This window comes from Frankliniella occidentalis, unplaced genomic scaffold, assembly GCF_000697945.3.
Source record: "Frankliniella occidentalis isolate FOCC.00 unplaced genomic scaffold, Focc_3.1 Scaffold31, whole genome shotgun sequence".
Taxonomy (NCBI): Eukaryota; Metazoa; Arthropoda; class Insecta; order Thysanoptera; family Thripidae; genus Frankliniella; species Frankliniella occidentalis.
This window is the reverse complement of record NW_026267161.1, coordinates 734,373-736,212: the sequence shown is the minus strand read 5'-3', so window position 1 is coordinate 736,212 and position 1,840 is coordinate 734,373. Positions and strand designations below refer to the sequence as shown.

Sequence of the window (1,840 nt, the reverse complement as noted above, 5' to 3'; positions counted from 1 at the left end):
GGGGGCGGCGAGGAATGCTGACCCGCACATTTGCATGGGAAGGGGTCGGGTACAGTTCTGTTGCGTATCGGTCTTCTGACAGCTCTGCGATGAAAAAAAAAAATGACCTAAATACGTTCAAAATATCCCGACTCGCTAAAAATCTACCCCTCTATCGTCTGCTCCACACACACTGCTCGTGTAACCGCATTGGGGCAACTTGACCCAGTGTGACGGTCCCCAAAGGACTTACAGGCAGGAGCAAGCAGCCGAGCGGCGCGCCTTGCCGTGGCGAGGCCCCTTGGAGGTAAGTCGTGGCGGCGGGTACCGTCGCCCCGGTGGCCTCTAGTTACCACTCCCTCGCCCCTCTCCACCGTCGCTCTCTCGCTCTCTCCGTCTCTCCCTATCTCTAACCCTGCGCCTCTCTCTTTTCCCTCTTACCAAGCACTCCCCGCTTCTCGTGTATTGTTTCCCGATCCGATTTGAAGTGACCCGCGAAATCTGGCGTGGCGGGTTGATGCGCAACTGTCACGCACACACACACACCAACAAACGCCACACACACTTGCAGAGCAAAGCAGCGCCGACAAGCAGGAAAACAACAAACATCCAGGGTAAAGTTTGTGGTTTTCGGATTGACTTTGGCCGTAATTATGTGTTCCTGTCGCAAACATCATTATTTTTCTAAGCAATTTTCGCACTGTCATTTACTTTTGGACCTAGTTTGCTAAAAAGTGTGACTTAATGTGAGAGTTGAGGTTATGTGCTAGTTGACACATCAAGTTTTTAATTGAATTCATCCAATGTTTGCATATTGTGTCATGTCTTGTTCGCTAGCAAGATTTTTACTCTGTAATTTGACACATTTTTAGGAAATACGCTCTAAACCTAGCCAGCTTTTGAAAAATGCTTATTAGTACTTAGTACTTACATGTTTTGTTTTTTATTTGCAGGAGTAATCAAAACAACATGAGTGCCCGGGTTTGTTTGTCAGACATGAAAGCCTTTCATGACGTCTTTAAAAAATCCAAAAATGTAGTTGTCCTTACGGGTGCGGGAGTGTCAGCAGAGTCAGGTATTCCCACATTCCGAGGCGCTGGTGGTTTTTGGAGAACATATCAAGCAACAGACTTAGCAACTCCCACGGCTTTCAAGAGAGACCCGTCACTGGTCTGGGAGTTTTACCACTACCGTCGTGAAGTAGTCATGGCATCCTCTCCAAACAAGGTACTTATAAATTTTCTTTCTTTGTCAAAGTATTGAGAAATTTTTGAATGACAATTACTTCTTGTTGCTTGTAGGCTCACACTGCTCTTGCTGAAGCTGAACGCCGTCTTACTGCAGAGGGGCATAAATTTAACATCATTACTCAGAATGTTGATGGTCTACATGCTCGTGCTGGCTCAACTAATGTAGTGGAACTACATGGTTCTCTTATGAAGACACGTTGCCTCAAGTGTGGTGAAGTTCGTGTGAACAGTGACAGCCCTATATGTGAAGCTTTGAGGGGTCGTGGGTAAGTTGATGTCTTAATCCAGATTAACTCTCGAGCTAAGTGCTGTGTCTAGAATTATTAAGAAGGTGTACTTCTCTAATAGAAAACATTTTTAGTTACGTTTTTAATTAATGTTACACATCATCTATCTTTTACAGTTTACCTAAGATCGAAGGACCATCGCCTCCGTCTATCCCAACAGAAGAGTTGCCACGGTGTCAGAATGGTGGTTGTAAGGGACTTTTAAGACCACACATTGTGTGGTTTGGGGAGGGTTTGGAGCGCACAGTCTTGGAAAAAGCAGGTGGGCACTTTGCATTATTTGTGTTGTTTTGTTTTCAAAATATTTTTTCACCTTCTTAAATA

The 1,840-nt window shown here is 45.1% G+C and overlaps 1 protein-coding gene across 1 annotated transcript in view; it reads left to right on the top strand.

Moving 5' to 3' along the window:
- Nucleotides 1-480: 480 nt before the first annotated feature.
- Nucleotides 481-1,840, top strand: part of LOC113212014 (NAD-dependent protein deacylase-like) — a gene marked incomplete in the record, with an annotated part of 2,549 nt that continues 1,189 nt past the window's right edge. The window contains 4 exon segments of the mRNA XM_052265861.1: nucleotides 481-593; nucleotides 933-1,206; nucleotides 1,281-1,495; nucleotides 1,633-1,778. Coding sequence (XP_052121821.1) covers nucleotides 949-1,206; nucleotides 1,281-1,495; nucleotides 1,633-1,778 — 619 coding nt within the window.